This window comes from Nansenia antarctica (genome assembly GCF_963989245.1).
Source record: "Nansenia antarctica genome assembly, chromosome: 7".
NCBI lineage: Eukaryota > Metazoa > Chordata > Actinopteri > Argentiniformes > Microstomatidae > Nansenia > Nansenia antarctica.
In genome coordinates, this window is record NC_137677.1 from 43620687 (window position 1) to 43636039 (window position 15353).

Consider the following 15353-nt stretch of genomic DNA (forward strand, 5'->3'; position numbering starts at 1 on the left):
TATCAATGGTCTCTGGCAGAACAGAGAATTAGATTAACACATGGTGTAGGTGAAAAAGATCATGTTCTATCTTTGCTATCATAATAGTATTTGACAGAGGTCGTCCTATGATATATTTATTCTTGGGCATCACGGATATTTATGTCATATGAAGGAAAATTGGTGTTACATTTTACATTTTTATGTAGGTAAACTAATATACAGTGCCTCCGGAAAGTATTCAGACCCCTTCACTTTTTCCACATTTTGTTGTGTTATAGACACCATTTAAAATGGATTAAATTTAATTAATTTCTTGTATTTCTTATATTTCTTGTATTTCAATTTAAATAAATGTACTGAAATTTCATAAAACGTGTTTTCGCTTTCTCATTCTGAGGTATTGTGTGTGGATTAATGGCAAATTCTTTTAGGCTAATTTAATCAATTTTAAATGTAGTCTATAACACAACAAAATGTGGAAAAGGTGAAGGGGTCTGAATACTTTCAGGCTCACAACATTCACCACAACATACTACATACAATCAATGACATGTCAAAAGCACTCAAACACTATGCCAATCAGACACACAATATACAATTCAGAACAATACTTCATCCATTTCTAATATTTATCCTGCAGAACAGCACTCATACACGCGTGTGGCGGAAAAAGCTACTACACGTGGAATGCAACATGACGTTACTGACTAGCCATGCCCTAGCTCGCGAATGCTAGCAACACCACGAGTGGACTCTTACAAAATGCACCAAAACATAGAACTCAAACAACATATGTAATAAGTTACCTGCACAATGGGTCATGGTCCGCCTGCAGCAGCTATTGTCCCTTCTGCTCAGGCTCACAACATTCACCACAACATACTACATACAATTATTAATTATTAATATTAAAAATAAAACTGTTCAATAAATCCTAAATGTTGTCTACCTATTCGATGTATAAATCGCGCCAGAATCTCGCCGACTTCCGAGGTCATTTTAAGCAAAAGTATTTGGCCAAATGAGCTATTATTTTCAGGGATAATAGCCATGGGTGTTCTAGCGTGTCCTGCACTGAAGTGACTGGCGTTCATGTGATTGGACGAACAAAATGTCAATCTTTCAGCCCTGGACTCAATGCATGATGAGGCAAGGCCTCCTGTGCCCACCCATTTTCAGTGATTTGGCCAATCAAATAATATTGCCATGAGAAAAATTGCATTACATTGACTTCTATGAGAAACCACTTTCCGACAGGAGGCCTGGACTTTCCGACAGGAGGCCTGGCCTCCTTCAATAGAAACGGATAGGGATTCTGGCCTGTAGGTGCTTTACAATTGCAATATTGGGTTTTAGCCATGGAAAAATTCAGATTTATGAACAAAACGGAAATAATATTAATATAATATAATATGTTAAATAAATAAATAAAATAAATATAATTATTGCTTTTTAAAATCTCTCTCTCTTCTCTCAAATTATTGGGGAGGCCAGGCCTCCTCCACCTCTATGGAGGAGCCTCCACTGGTGCAGCTGCACCTTTCGAGGATTGAATCCACTTTCGTATATCCATCAAGGCAGGCCTAACGTTACTACAAAAAGCACTGACTTTGCTCGACTGAGTCGGCTCACACAGCTGAAATGGCGGTAGCAGCAGCATGCAATAACGTGCAATATTTCAACTTCTTTTCAAATGATTGGTTGTCACTAGAATCCCTTCCAACAAAATGAAAAACACATTTTTGTTTCTCAATTTTTATGTCTTAATTTAACATAAAATATAGAAGATTAATAATATATATATATATATATATATATATTTATATCTGGCCGCCAGTTGGGGGGGCACCAGCACGTCTGTGGGCGGGCCTGGCCCCCTGAGGCCCGCCCATAGTGACGGGCTAGATATTGAGAGACAGCTGGCTCAGGCTTGTGGATATGAACAATTACTACCTGGAGTGGTTCACAGCACAATGCTTGCTTCTTATTTCTAGGGTTCAAGTGGGAGGGGTGCAAAGGATGCTGGGATACATCCGAGAGCGGATGGTTGTTTTGAGTCAGGAGTGCCATGCCCACCGAGCATTGGCAGATAAGAGGCAGCAGCTGGTATCTTCATGTGAAGATGTGATTGACAAGGTACATTAGACTGGATTCCAGTATATTAGATTTGATTTACAGTGTATATATATACACTATAGTATACTACTATTTATATATATATATATTTTTTTTTTTTTACATTTGAACACATTTTTTGCCCAGATATCAATGTGGATCAAAAGCAGCACCAGTGTTCTGTCCAGCAGCACTGAGCCTGGGGCTCGGCTGTCCCAGTCAGAGGACATCCTCAACACACACCTGGAGCTCTCCTCACAGACACAGGTACTGGAAAGGAGAGACGCCACAGCAAAACACTGGATAAACATTTTCTAGGACACAAAGGCATAGAAAAATGTGAGACAAGAAATAGCAAACATAAACAAACCCATGTGGGTATGTTCAGGAAGCAGGCAGAATCTCTTAGCTGTAGATATCATTTGACTGTGTTGTTCAAGCTTTCTCTGTCATACTGCTTATCTGTTTCTCAGGAAACAGCAGGTGAGGCGAAGTCCATGGCAGAAGTCATAAAGGACCTGAAGACACTGGAGTGTCCAGAAGCAAATGACATTTCCAACAAAGCAAGTCTATTGTCCGAGGAGCTTAAGACAGTCACAAGAAATGTTACGTCTCGCATCGAGAGTCTTCGACTGTATGTGGGCTTCCTGAGAGTCGCTGAGGAGGTGAGTTCATCAATACCTCAAGATTTTGTTTCAATAATGTTGACGCTTAGCTTCTGTTACGTATGTTAGTATTTTACTGTGGTGTGTTCCCTTTGACCCAACATCCCTGTGCTGTGCTGGATTTAATTCATACAATATCTGTTGTATGCAAACATATGAGAAGGCTACTGCAGTCTGTACTACTGTGTTGCATTTGTGTATGGAACGTGCTATATTTACATTTACATTTACATTTTTGGCATTTAGCAGACGCCTTATTCCAAAGCGACTTACAATCAATACATTTGAATACTAAGCATGTGAATCAGCAGTCCACTATTTGTTGCAGGAAGAGTACTCTAGCTCGGGCCCGGGGCCACTGATAGAAGGAAAAACCTTCTCCCTATTATCGCCTTCTACTATATATTTATTTAAAAAAAAAAAAAAAAAAAAATACTGGAGAAACTGAGAAACAGTACAAGGGGGGCAGTAGAAGTTCTTAGGGACTATATAAATAGTTTGATTTGATCCGGTACAGGTGGAGAAGCAGATTCATGGTTTGCGTGAGTGCTACAACGGAAAGCCGGAGGCGGAGGACAACGAGGAGAGCAGTGTCACTGCGAAGGAGATTGCGGATGCCAAGTGGCAATCCATGCTGGAGCGATTCCTCACCATGCAGGATCTGGGCAACAACTTTATCAATTCCTCCAAGATGGTTAGAGACATCAGGGATAGTTCACACAAAAATACAAATGTGACACGTTCTAGTGTTTTGGTCTGCATGTCGGCAACCAATCCAAATGTTGATACTTTTAATCTGAAACACGGAAATACATTTCAAAGTTGTTGAGAATCACAACACAAACTCGCTAGTCAAGCCAAAATACTGCAATGCAATGGATTCATGAGTAATCCCAACTACATTGTTAGCAGGCTCACAAAACAAACTGTGTTAGTTGACTAGTGATGTGTCATCGATTTTCAACAACACAGAAATATATTCATATTTTTCTAAAGAAAAGTCTGAACATTAAATCGGGTGCCGACATGCGGATCAAAACACCAGAACGTGTCACAATTGTTCTACATTTTCCACCAGTTACATTCAGCAGCCTCTTTCTAGAATTAGCCTCCCCAGACCAGATACTAATGGAAACATTCTGGGCATATTCTTTGTATGGTTGTTGCTAAGTAATAATGGTGTTATCGTATAGGTATACAAGCAACTGAAAATAAAGTAGATCTCATTGGGGTTGTTTCTATTGGCTATGACAGGTAAGTGAGAACTTGAACCTGAATGTGAGCGCAGCCATCGGTGTGGTGGAGAAGACAATGGAGGATCTGAACAAGAAGAAGGTGGATCTGTCAGACCTGTGGACTTCTTGGCAGCTCCACGTCAGTCACTTGAAGTCCGTCAAGAAGCAGTGTAAGAAATTCAAAGAACAGCTTAAAAAGGTAGGTTACTCTAGATGCGACTAGAGCTACTCTATGCATTATGTAACGTAGCATCACATAGGCTAACATGTCAAAGTGACATTTTGTATCTCCTTGGGATACCTTGAGATTACCTTTTCATGTTTTCTGTATACACACTGTAAATGCTTTTTACATTTTTGTTTAATTCAAGACTGCCCATGACCTTAAAACCGTAGAGGAGGTCCTTCTTCCGACCTCCAAAATTGACCTGGGAAGTGACCTGGTAACTGTGTCCAAACTGCTGGAGAACTTCAACTTAGCAAAGCCTCAGTTCCTGGTGAGAGACTCCTGCTTGTCTTGTAGATAATGAAAAGCCATATGTTTTTGTGGTGCATCCTTTTACAGTTGCAATTAAAGAGAAAGAGAACCATAAAACCATTTACAAATGTAAGGTTTTAGAAAGTCTCCATAAACCATCATATATGTCACCATGTCTAGATGCTTAAAACAAGTTATGCCACATTTGGAGAGTTGCTATAGCCTAACGCCGGGTGCACACAGGGCCATTGCGTTGCGTTGCGCAACCTGGTGGGATGGACTTGACGTACTTCAACGTGCGATGCAGACGGTAAGCTCTACTCGTGTTGCTAGCGAAGTTTCCCACAGAAGTGGGGAAAAAAACGTCAGATCAGATTATATAAACGGGTTATTTTGATAAACTGGACACATTTTGTGAATATATATGGTTACTTTCTCGCCTGAAAACATATAAAAACTTCATAAAATGACATATTAACACTTGTAGAGCCAAATTACAAATTTTAGCCAATGGCGGCCAAAATTGAGGATTTAAAATCTGAGGCGAGAGCTCCAGGGCAAGAAACTACTTCCGGTTGTTTTGACGGATCCAACGCAACGCAAAAAGCTGACATTTTTTGACTGATTGCCGCACCCTGACGGTCAAGAAACGCAATGCAGAGCAACGCAACTGATCAACGCAACGGCCCCATTGAGATGAATGACTTCCGGTGCAACGCAACGCAACGCAATGGCCCTGTGTGCACCCGGCGTAATACTCTTTCTCTGATATTGATTTGTTTTTAAGGAATTTTTAAGCATTTTTGTAGACATTATACAGCCTTAGAAGTAATAATTTGGCAACAAACATTCCCAAATAAAAAGACAAAAATTCCCACAATAAAACAGTAATTTTAAAGAGTTACCCTTTCTCCCCTGGTCTTGTCTAGTATGTAGTGTCCTACCAGTGAACCGGCATGATCTAACTCAGCTCTCTGTATGTCCATTTTGTCCTAGCAACTAAATGCAGAGGTGGAATACATGGTGAAGACATCTGAACTGTTGGCACTGAAGGGGATTCCTGTCAAAGAGAAGAATGAGAAAGTCACAGAGCTCCTCCACCTGCACCAGAGAGTGAAAGACAAAATCAAAGAGTATGAAATTGTCCTCAACATGGCGGTCAAGTTCCACCAGCTGTATGATGAGGTAATAATGTCACACAAATTCACATCAGGGTGGTTAGCTGTCTGTTACCCTTACTGTCCTGTCCTCAACAAGGGATTGAATATGTACATATTCCTCACAACTTCATTGACCGATATTATCTGTATTATACGCATTATGAAAAGCTGGCTTTGTTGTAAAACTCCTTACTGTCCCAGCTGGATAAGCTGCTGATGGCAGAGCCTGTGAGAGCCTTCAGCGACACCGGCCACGCCAGGATCCAGCTGACGCAGCACCAGGAGAGGCAGAGTCACATGCGTCATCTTTACAAGCTGGCCATCTCTCTGGGGAATGACATCAATGGCGCCGTGCAGCAGTCGGTGAGAGACATCCTACCTTCATCTCTTTCAACGGGGGATTCACTGAAGTGTTGCCTGCCTGCTTACCCATGTCTGTCTGTCTGTCTGTCTGTCTGTCTGTCTGTCTGTCTGTCTGGCTGTCATATACAACTCTAGCCTTACATCATTTTGGCTTTGTCTCATGCCATGTAAGAAGTGTTGTTTGCATTCATTGCATAAATTCATTGTATATTTTTGATATACATGTATATTTTTAATACATTTTTGCATTGGCCATTACCTTCTGATAGTTTCAGATGTTTATCTGACCTGCATGTGTGCCCTCTGTCTCCTGTAAGTGCAAATTATTCAATAATGGCAGCCTGTTTCGTTTCAAGATGTATAAGAAAAGATATTTAATATTCTTCTGCAGAAGAAGGAAGTTTACAGGTTCGTCAGACGCATCTGAACGATTCAAAGTTCCTCGTAAAGTCAAGATCATTCATTACATGTCAGTATTTATGCTCTCAGTTCCCCTCATAAACAAGTCCGCCCTTAGGTGAGGTCTAAACCAATCATTTACAAGGGGTGTGGATCTGAACATGGAGGAAGATGATGGGGATGAAGGTTAGGGGGGAATCAGACCCTCCCTTCCTTACAGTATAACAAAAGTGAGGAGTGGTGACCATAGAGAGAACAATGCCGGGCAATCACTCTGGTGTGACTCAGCATTGTTCTGAGTTTCTATGTAAATGTATGGCCCAGGAGGACAAAAAGAGAAAACAGGTTTCATTGTGTGCCCACAACAGGAAATCACTTTCTACAGCTTGCTGTAGACATTCAATTTAAGATGATGGAGTTTGAATCCTAAATGTAGCTTATTACATATAATAATTTTCTCTCACACTCCCTATCACCCCAGCATGGCGTAGGCTTCTCAGTGCGTGGCCTGCAGGAGCAGCTGGGGAGGCTGGAGAGGGGATGTGTCAACTGGAGTGCTGAGGCCAACAGGTGTGAGGAGAGCCTCACCAGCAACGTGCACTACTGTGTCTTCAAGGAGGAAATCACCGAGGTAACACCTCATTGATCTCTGTCATCCAAACAAGTGTTTCCCAACCCACATTTGTTCTATCCCTCCATAGACACACTTGATTCGACTACTTACTTGACCAAGGAGATAGTTGGGGTTGGGGAAACACTGGTCTGGTCTATCTGATGCACCCCAATCTCACTCCCCTTGATCAAGAGCTCAAGCTTAATTTACATTGGTCTTTTGTTTAATTGTCCCCACCTGCAGTACAGCATGGCAGCCTTAGTTATTTTTAGCTCTGCAACTGATCTTTGTCTCCAGAGACCTTCTATTCACAGTAACATTCCTCTGGCATGCGGCTCATGTCAGTCTACTGAGAAAAGAGCGATTTCCTCCCTTATCAGCAGTTTAACGGCAAGCCAAATACACAAATCTCCAATAGCAAGGCTAAAAAAATAGACCTGGATTTAATATGAATATGTGATAGTCTGAAATATGTTCAAACATGTTTCTAACAGAGGTTTCTAACATAAACACTGTTTTAAGTCTCTTAGATTTTTCCGTGAGCAACATTTTGATCAAATTTGCCACATGGAACCTCTCTGGTCAGAAACCGACATTTTGGTTTTACTTAGTTTTTTCTGTGCGTGAATGGTTATTCACATTTTATACAGTATGTGTGAGTATACTGGTGACATGATTTGAGGGCTGTTTGGATAGTTGTAATATCATGTGGCCACTAGAGGGGGCTGGTTGGCTCACACCCACTGGGTGAGGTCTCTCAAGATGTCATGACACAAATATATCACCATGGTTCATAACTTGGAATGCAGTTGACTATATTTCATACACAGAAGCTGATAGAGGTTGACAAACATACACACAGTATCTCTGAACATACCTAGACACTCACCTAACACTGCATCCTGTCTGCAATGAGAATTCAGACGTCAGAATCATATTGAATAATTACTGTATGGTAGAAAAAGTATGTATTAGTCATTTGAATCTGACATGGAATGGATAAATTACACTTTTAAGGCAGATGTTATGCGCTCAATGGCCTGTACCTGTAAACTGCTATTATCTAATACTTCACTATTTGTAGTATGAGATGATGAAAATGTTTTGAATTCAAAATTTCCTTTTTTTTCACTTTGCTGTGTCACTGTGCCACCATGAAAAAAACATGTGTTGGTCCCGGTGACGGCCATGATAATCTGACCAACACCCTTTTCATAAATATACATGAGTAAACATGATGGCATTTTAGCACGGGCAGTTGCTGCTGCTCGTCAGCTGGTGGTTTAGCTCAGGCCTCCAGTCTACCATAAACCTACTGCCTGCTACTTTCAAGATTCTAAAACCTAAAACAATCTAATTTAAAACACCATAAACAAAACTAGGTCATCACAATGTCTGTGTTTTAAAAGAAGAGAAAGCTTACAGATCATATAAAATCAGGAAATATTATTTCTTTATGAATATTGTCACTTAAAACACGTGAATTAAACACCAATCACGGTGTACCTGAATCATCAAGAATAGGATTTTGAATCTACCATCAAAATCATGTGTTCTTTCTAGTAAACCAATGCTTCTACAGTATACATGCATTCGTGCAGTAATTTGCTATTTACTTCAGTTTGTTTAAGTGAACTGGTCAGTGGGTCTCAGTAGCAGCTGGTTCAAGTGCAACTCTAGCCCTTCCTGAGATGAGAGGGTACACAATGAGACAACACGATGACTGACTGGATGAGTATAGTCTTAGTAGAACTATCACAGCTTTAGGGTTTGACTCATTAAGCTCCTGCTAGGGGTTTTTGGCCTTTCACTTCCCCCCTTTACTGAAATGTCCCTCTGCCCTCCCCCCCGTCTCTCTGGGCTGTAAAAACAGAGTCTCTGTGTACCCATCCCCAGTCTGGTCATTACGAGCCTCCCAAAATGGGTTGTGGAGGGCAGGCTGCAGCTGTCCTTGGGTGACACATGAGCCAGCCATTCGGAGACTCGACACCATTGCTTAAGCCCATCAGGCAGGACAGAAATGGCCCTGCCCGTATAAATCAAGTCTCCAGCCTTGGTCATTAAGCTCACCAAAATAATCAGCCCCAGACTGCGGCCAACACAGTACTGTTCTACAGTCAAACCCTGAGATATTGAGTTCCCCCTTGCTCTCTTTTATCAACCTAAATCATATTTGAAATCATTTGAAATGCATAAACTGTGCTTGATTTCGCTTTCTTGACACAAGGGAACCAATAAAATCTAATTATGGAAATGATGCCCGCCACATCCACCACACCGCAAATTTTTAAATGTTTTTTGTAGACTGATTCAACCCAGATCTAATCCTGATCCCGATCTGATGAAAGGGAGTGACTCATTGAGAAGAGATCTCAATTTCAGAGCAAACAAACAAAACAAAATGCTGTTTTTATTCTATTTGATTGAAAGATCTTGTCTTCTGATTTGAGGCATTTGTATTTATACTGTATATATTCATTGTTATTTTAGCTGAGAGAGTCGTTTAAGGACCTCAAGAAGAGGTTCAACAATTTGAAATTCAACTACATGAAGAAAAATGACAAGTCAAGGAACCTGAAAGCGGTGAAAAACCAAATCCAGCAAATTGAGGTTTACATTGAGAAGCTACAGGTAAGACAAATCCAGCTTGCACTGACTGTATCTTTTGCACTTCGATGCCAAACTGCATTTCGTTGTCTTAGTATTTGTACCCTGTCAATAACAATAACACACACCAGTGGTGCACTCCCCACTGCACTCCTGTCCTGCTGTTAATTCTTTGTCACTGCTCCAATCTGTCCTTCATAGTTTTGAGGCTGGCTTTTGCCCTGACCATGACAATGTGTGTCTCTTTCTCCTCTGGTCTCTTCATCCAGGTATTGAAGAAGAAGATGCAGACGTTCACAGTGAAAGCGTCGTCCAGTGCAGAGAAGCATCTGATGGGCAGCAGTCCGAGGGAGGTCGAGGATGCGGTGAATGAGCTACAGAGACAGCTTGGAGACTTTGACAAGAACGTGGAGGAGTATAAGCAGAACTTAGACATGAGCGTGAAACTGCAACAAGCTATGGAAGAGGTGGGCACTAGACGCAGAGAACACATGTACAACATGTTTAAATGGTTTCTTATCTTGAAAGTAGTCTATGGCAGGGCTATGTAATTACATCTGTACCATGTAAATATGACCATCAGGTTAAGGAATCATCTAACTCATTTTGTAATTTGGGTGAACTATCCCTTTACTGAAAAAAGGTCGAAAAAAAAGGGATCAGGGGGGAAATCTTGAATCAGTGATCATAGAACAGTGTGCGTGGGGTGTGTGAGGAGGTTACACCGACATTGGCATGAGAGAGCGATTACTACCACTATTGTCTCTTCTGCTACTTTTGAATTTCAGTATCAGTTCTGGTGTGATGAGGCCAGCGCTACCATTGTGAGAGTAGGGAAATACTCGGCACAGTGCAAGACCAAGGAAGCGGTGGCTGTTCTCTACAAGCAGTTTGAGAAGTTTGTTTGGCCCACGATCCCCCAGCAAGAGGAACGAATCAGCCAGATCACAGAGCTCGCTCTCCGCCTGCACGGTGAGAGGCCGAACATCAACACAGAACACCGCCATGCCGCTCATCAACACAGAAGACCACTCATCAACACAGAACACCGCCATGCCGGATTTAAAAAGCATTCTTTAGGCCATGGCCAGATCTAACAACACATTTGTTCAAAGAGATGGCTTTGCACACACACACTGTGTGCGATATTGAAACTGACTAATGTACTGTCTTTGATGTAGGCGCTGAGGAGGGAAAGAAGTATGTGGAGAAAACTGTCACCAAACACAATGAAATAGTGGAATCTATAAAAGAGCTATGTAATGGACTGATGGACTTGGAGAATAAACTGCAGGTACGAGAAGTTGCTTTATTATCATCATCATTATTATTATTATTATTATTATTATTATTATTATTATCTAACTACTGTGTTATTATGTGTGACTTTATGTCTGACTAATTCCATTTCAGACTGAAGCATTGAAGCAGCAGGAATTGGAGTGTCTCCAGCTGGTAGACAATTCAAACCAAGCAAGTGAGAAGACAGACACCAACGCTCAAGATTCTCTTGATGTGGTAAGATGTAAACAAAACAACATCCTCAAACTCTGTGCAATCGATTTCCTGCACTGATGATTTTTATCATTTTGACAGTCTGAACCGAAGGAAACTGGACACACTCCTGAACTCACCATGGGAGCAGATGGCAGACAGATACCCATCAAGAAACTGAGCAAGAAACCCCAAATTCGCAAATCCAGGAGCCAGGATCTTCCAGATAAACTCCACCTGGAACATCACAAAGTGCCTTCAGAGAGTCGCTCCTACACCCAGGAGGCCTATTTGGAGACCAGCCGAGTGGAGACCATCACCAGCAGGTCCACCATGGAGAGAACCGAGCAGCTCCACAAATCCTACTCCTGTACACACACCTTCAATCTCTCTCGCTCTCCATCAGAGACAGACAGGAAGGCCTATGCTCTGCATCAGTCAGGCCAGGACTCCCAGGCCTCCCCTCCCCCTCCTCCTGCTGTTCCCTCGGCACCCAGCTTCTCAGACATCCAGAGAGAGTTCCAGAAGAAGGAGAGACACAGTTCTGCTCAGAGGACAGGCCAGCCCTTCACTGGGTTTCATACTCTGGTCAGTATTGTAGTGTGTTTTATATGTCTGCTGAGTCGTCAGTTTTACAATGTTTTGTGATCACATTTGTATTTTATTTTATAACAACAATGCAGTTGACCTGTACAACAAACAATGAGTAATTAAAGTCAACAAACAATGATGATTAAATGTTTTACAACAATGCAGCTGACCTGTACAACAATATATATATATATATATATATATATATATATATAATATATATATATATTCTTGTCATTTTTATTTTCTTACTATCATCCTCTTGCTGTTTTTTTTACCGCTGTATGTAAAGCACTTTTAATTGCCCCTTGCCTTCATCTTCTCTCCTCTTTTACCTCTTAAATTCTCCTCTAATTCTCTCAGAGTGACGGTCCACCTGTGGAGCTGTTCTCCCAAGATGCAGCGGGAGGGCAGACGGAGGCGGACGTTCAGCAGGAAGTCCTTACAGAGGAGTCCCTGTCCAATGATGAATACGAGTGCACTTCACCCGATGACATCTCCCTGCCCCCGCTCTCAGAGACGCCAGAGTCCAACATCATCCTATCGGAGAATGACCTGGATGACGGATTCTGCCTCAGCTCCCACAGCGTTCACATCAACCAGTACAACCACCAGTTCCAATCCCACGTCAACGACCCCAGCCCTCCGAGACGTGAGCACGTCTCCAGTCTGACTGAGAGCTATCCCTCCCCTACCGGACTCCTGAGCTCCAAGTACAGAGCCGAGTCCTCCTCTTTTGTCCAAAGTCCCCTGACTGTCCCTGCCCCGAGCCTGGTCTCCAACACTCTGTCCAGTATCCTGAAGAGCAAGGGCATACCCAACCTGCCATCAGGGCCCGGTGGCTACAACGAGCACCACCATACGTTCTACTCCATGCATGAGAGGCTCACTGAGATGCAGGAGTGTGTGCATGATGACCCCGGCGCGATTTGCTGCAGAGCTGCGGTTGAAGCTCACCCCTATAACATGCATGTAGACCCCCCAACCCAACTAACCCCAAAGCTGCAGGACCCAGACCTCTGCAGGCCCACAGCCATCCGAGAGGAAATCAGGCTTCCCTCTGCCAGCAGAGCCATGGGGAACCTAGCAGGCCAGGGCCCTAAGTTCTCCAAACTACTGTCTAGTGCTACCGTAATGGAGGGTTCTCCCGTGACCCTGGAAGTGGAAGTCACTGGATTTCCAGAGCCTACTTTAACATGGTGGGTAGCCTATAATAAACTAGAGCCGTAGGGATTCATTGACCTTCATTGATATAAAACGTTTAGATGTATTAGTAGCGTAACAGCAGAATGTCACATTTCTAATCAAATTTGTGTTACTTCTTACTGAGGCAAAAGTGTCACATTAGTGTAAACGATGATTGTTTATTCTGCCATAAATAAACAAGTTGGGATAACGATGTACATTGATCAATTCCAAAAGCATCAGTCTGGGAGGAGAGGACATATTCAGACATGATAAGATATTTTTCTGACCTGCATGCAAGTGATACATATGTAACTTCTAGATATGTAACACATTTTCCATTTTGTTTAACAAAATCATTTGGTGTTCCGACTAATATGACCTTTTGTTTTGGTTCCCTTTAACAACACAACTTCCATAACAAGTTTGTCCATTAGAATATTGAATAATCGTGTTGTTTTTGTGCGTAACCTCCCCTTTTGATGAAGAGAATTATGATTGTGATTTCTGTCTCCCATCTGTGATTGTGTGATGTGATAATGCACTTCTTGCTTCAGGTTCAAGAATGGCGAGAAACTGACCAATGATGAGCACATAGAACTGTCCCAAAAAGAAGGCAAACATTCACTGTTCATTCAGAGGGTGGCCGAGACTGACGCAGGCCTGTATGAGAGCCGGGCCGCCAACCCCGGTGGCTCTGTCTCCTGTAGCGCCGCGCTGCAGGTCAAAGGTAACGCTGCCTGTCCTGACCATATCCTCTCTACCCTCGACCTGGACTGGCACACCTGTTTCGGCACCCTGTGTGTTCTCCTGTGGCTCCTGTACTTACTGGTGTTGTGAAGAAAATAAAGTGTGAGCTTTTCACTGTCCAGATACCTTCCACTCCCACTGTCCCCCGATTGTAATGGAAAGCAGGGCTTTGCACACAGTACACTGCTTAACCATAATGTCACCTGTGATGGCTATAGGGAAGCATGAGATATCACCGTGGAACCTGACACCCCCAACACCACCCCTGTGTATGAATGTGCAGTTTATTTAATCTGTGGCTGATACTGACTGAGGCTCTTAAGGAGGAGAAGTTTGTAGCTGAAATTCATCGTTTCTTTGGTAAATGAACCGTTGACATCACAAAGGTAGTTTCCTTAGGCCCCTTTCTTATGTTTTTGACTACAGAACATAGAAACATCACTGTCACAGACACATCACTGTCATAGAAACATCACTGTCATAGAAACATCACTGTTTTCAAATGATCTAGACACTGGAGATAATGAACATGGTGTTAAAAAGGGGCGATGTGCCCCTTTAATGTAGCATTTAAAGGGGTGGATTTCCTTTGATGGTGCATTGAGTCAAAGGAAATAACCAGGTAAATACTACCTTACCTATACTATTTGAACATAGAGATCTTAACATGGTCTGCCAAGTTGCTCTTATACCCGTGCTCTAACACTGTATTCTAGAAGCAACATGCACATGCTGGTACATAGACATGTCCACTGTATAAACATGTACACTGTCATGGCTGGAATGTCCTCTCAACAGCCTTAATGCTTTAGCTACTACAAATAATATACTGTAGTTCACCGTTTCACATAAAACATACATCTCTGTTGAATCTCCTTCATATGACACTTTAGATATATACCATCTAGATCTATATTGTGCATACAAGATGTCATTGCCTACAACTAGTCTGAGACTAAAAAAAAAAGGGCTCTATTTTCTACTACAGTTGTTTATTCAATAAAAACTTGTACTGTACTAGCAGATTTGTATTAGTAAATAATCCATTCAGTGTAGAATAACATCATGATGGCATGAAAAGTTCAAGGACTTATAATGATTCAAGAATGATGTGTTCTTTTTTAACAATGATAAACTATTCAAAATGTCTTCAAAGAATACCCCATGAATATAATTTCATATTTTCATTGTTCCTTAGAGATCTTCATTTACCATTTGAAGCTGTAGTAAAGCTCCCATCCATAGAAACACCTTGTATTGTATTGTAGTGAGTTTAACTATGGATATAGGGACCTTACACCTAGAGTAAGGATATTTCATCATGGAACAGGATCTACAGTTCTACTGTAACTTCATACACAATTATCAAATTAACAGATTTGTATTTGTGTTACAATTGATGAACTTAATCTATCACTTGTCACTTCATCACCTTACACTATACTCAAATAACCCCCTGGATGTCAAATAACCCCCTGGATGTGCACCAAAGTACATTTCAATAACTGTCACTGAGGCCACACCAATAGATGTGAACATGTATCTATTTTTACATGACAAATATATTTATTACACAATGGGTAGTACCTATACTATACTGAGGTTATTGATTTGGCACCACTAGGCACCCTTTAGTAATAATTAGTTACCAATTGTGTTGAATTGTACGAGGTAAGTGCCAAAAAGTGTTTTTCTGGCAAACACTGAGTAAATGCC

The 15353-nt window shown here is 41.7% G+C and overlaps 1 protein-coding gene across 1 annotated transcript in view; it reads left to right on the forward strand.

Annotated features, from left to right (window-relative positions):
- ccdc141 (coiled-coil domain containing 141) overlaps positions 1–13727 on the forward strand; it is a gene marked incomplete at both ends in the record, with an annotated part of 32009 nt that extends 18282 nt beyond the window's left edge. The window contains 17 exons of the mRNA XM_080536776.1: positions 1977–2118; positions 2245–2364; positions 2571–2762; positions 3280–3456; positions 4017–4196; positions 4369–4494; positions 5472–5660; positions 5837–5998; positions 6879–7028; positions 9501–9641; positions 9887–10084; positions 10406–10589; positions 10799–10911; positions 11031–11135; positions 11214–11699; positions 12066–12901; positions 13445–13727. Coding sequence (XP_080392902.1) covers positions 1977–2118; positions 2245–2364; positions 2571–2762; positions 3280–3456; positions 4017–4196; positions 4369–4494; positions 5472–5660; positions 5837–5998; positions 6879–7028; positions 9501–9641; positions 9887–10084; positions 10406–10589; positions 10799–10911; positions 11031–11135; positions 11214–11699; positions 12066–12901; positions 13445–13727 — 3784 coding nt within the window. The remainder of the gene's footprint in view (positions 1–1976; positions 2119–2244; positions 2365–2570; positions 2763–3279; positions 3457–4016; positions 4197–4368; positions 4495–5471; positions 5661–5836; positions 5999–6878; positions 7029–9500; positions 9642–9886; positions 10085–10405; positions 10590–10798; positions 10912–11030; positions 11136–11213; positions 11700–12065; positions 12902–13444) is intronic.
- Between the last annotated feature and the right edge of the window lie 1626 nt (positions 13728–15353).